General features: G+C 38.0%; 1 protein-coding gene across 1 annotated transcript in view; it reads left to right on the top strand.

Annotated features, from left to right (window-relative positions):
* LOC122265440 (venom peptide isomerase heavy chain-like) overlaps nucleotides 1–2,306 on the top strand; it is a 16,067-nt gene extending 13,761 nt beyond the window's left edge. The window contains exon 9 of the mRNA XM_086539750.1: nucleotides 1,715–2,306. Within this exon, the coding sequence (XP_086395876.1) occupies nucleotides 1,715–1,882 (168 nt within the window). The 3' untranslated portion in view covers nucleotides 1,883–2,306. The remainder of the gene's footprint in view (nucleotides 1–1,714) is intronic.
* Nucleotides 2,307–2,500: the final 194 nt, after the last annotated feature.

Below are 2,500 nucleotides of genomic sequence, written 5' to 3' on the forward strand. Positions count from 1 at the left end.
TAGTCGCTGAGAGGCTGTTAACAACAGTTGTTGTAAATTTGATGATCGCACACACACACACACACACACACACACACACACACACACACACACACACACACACACACACACACACACACACACACACACACACACACACACAGAAATGTTGATTAATTGTCCATGGATTGGTGTGTGTGTGTGTGTGTGTGTGTGTGTTTGTGTGTGTGTGTGTTTGTGTGTGTGTGTGTGTGTGTGTGTGTGTGTGTGTGTGTGTGTGTGTGTGTGTGTGTGTGTGTGTGTGTGTGTGTGTGCACTTTAGTGTAGATGTTGCCTGGATAGTATTACATGCTGATAAAGAGAGAGGCAAAGAAAGAAACGTACATAACCAAGGGATGAAAAAGAAGTAACAGATGCATTGTTTAGTACGGAGAGTTAAAGAGTTCCGCTGAAGAATAGCAAGCACTCTTTACAGCAAAGAGAGCTGCTCTGAATAAAAAACAAACAAACAAAAAAACACGATACCTGGGTGAAATTACATCTTGGCTGGAGAGCTAATCAACGCTAGGCTATGTTGCCTCCAGAACAGAATGAATTTCAGGATTTTAAAAGCTGTATAACAAATGGACCATGCAATGGGTTGGAGAAATACTAAAGGTAGATAATGCAATAAGAACTTGATACCCGGTTAATGGTGAAGTTTGAGAAGTGAATGGAGAAGATTAAAGCTGGGTCAGTGACAAGTATCATTAGTAAAATTGAGAGACAAAAACTGGGAAAATGATAGAACCCTGAGGAACAACATTAGTGATAATAAAAGGGTGAACCGTTGCACCGTCAACCACAAAAATAATGCAATCAAAGAGAGTTAAAAAGTACCTTGAAGAAGTCGGACCACAAGCAGGCTGTACAGGGCCTTATGTCTAACCCTGTTTAAAGCCTTAAAACCATTGAAAGCGACAACATGCGATTCACAGAAGTTCCTGAGGAAGGAAAAAAACATTCCTAGTGGGTCCCTGGTTGAAAAAAAAAAAAAAAAAAAAAAAAAAAAAAAAAAAAAAAAAAAAAAAAAAAAAAAAAAAAAAAAAAATAATATAAATAATAATATAAATATATATATATATATATATATATATATATATATATATATATATTGGTGAAAAAGACTCTTGACTGCAAGCTGTTTAAAAAAGTATTCATTAGAAATCTCCTTGACAGTTTTCATTAATATTATTATTATTATTATTTTTTAAAGTTTACTTTGGTATACAGTACCAAAACGGAGGGAGTGGTAGAAATAGACAGGCAACGTTTGCATCCCAGGCCATCGCCGTTTGCTTAATACCATAAATCTTGTCACAGGATTATAGAGCGCATCCTTCTCTAAAGTGAAAATAAGACATCAAATCGTAGTAAGATATTGATTATTTTTTGGGGGAAGAAGAACTATTGGACAAAAGAAAGGGAGGTCTGGAAGAGGGGAAGTTCAGTGGTTTTAAAGAAAGGGAGAGCAGAGGAAGGAATAGAGAAAGAGAAGGTCTATCATGATCACTCTGTCTATATGTTTGCCTTTGTCTGTCTGTCTCTTTGTCGGTCTCTCTATTTATGTTTTGTATGTGTGTGTTTGCATATGTGTAAATAAGTGCTAATTCATTATCTAATATATTGCAGTGCCTGTTTTGCAACAACCAAAATTTCACATCCCTGTACGAATGACAATACAATGTGTTTGCAGGGAGACTCCGGAGGGCCCTTGTTTCGGCAGGACAACGAGGGCCGCAGATTCCTGGTGGGAATCGTGAGCAGCGGGAAGGAATGCGGTTCGATATTACCAGGAACCTACATCAGCGTTGCCAGTCACATCAACTTCATAGACTCGATCTTGTATGGCCAACGCAATTAGACCAGTTTGTCATACATGCGAGGAAGATGTTCGATATGTATGATTGGTATAGATGTATCAGTCATGCAGAGATCAAGTACATTTTCTGGTCTTAGAATAACCTCGGATCTCTATCTCTCTCTCTCTCTCTCACACACACACACACACACACACACACACACACACACACACACACACACACACACACACACACACACACACACACACACACACACACACACACACACACACACACACACAAACAAACACTATATGTAAGGCATCATATGTGCTTAATAAGGATTATAACGCAAGAAGCTCCTATCTAACGGCATTTCTCACTGTTATTGTTGCAAAGGTCGTATTTATAGCTCCATGAACCATGAAATACTAACACAATGTTAAAGTCTGATAAAATAAAGTGAATAAAATTCTCAGAAAGAGTGATGTACATTTCTTTCTTTCTACCCATTGTTTCCTGATCAGTCTCGTGATGTGTGTAGCGTATTTAACTTGGCTAAAATTTCTATCAAGTGCAATTGATAACATGATGACGTCACACCCCTGCCTCTCTTACCCGGGTCGCAAGGAACAGTATTTTCCCAGAGTCAACTTGCTAATTTATTTATTATTTTTTGT

This window comes from Penaeus japonicus, unplaced genomic scaffold (genome assembly GCF_977035675.1).
Source record: "Penaeus japonicus unplaced genomic scaffold, GWHDUDI00000001_assembly GWHDUDI00000009, whole genome shotgun sequence".
Classification (NCBI taxonomy): domain Eukaryota; kingdom Metazoa; phylum Arthropoda; class Malacostraca; order Decapoda; family Penaeidae; genus Penaeus; species Penaeus japonicus.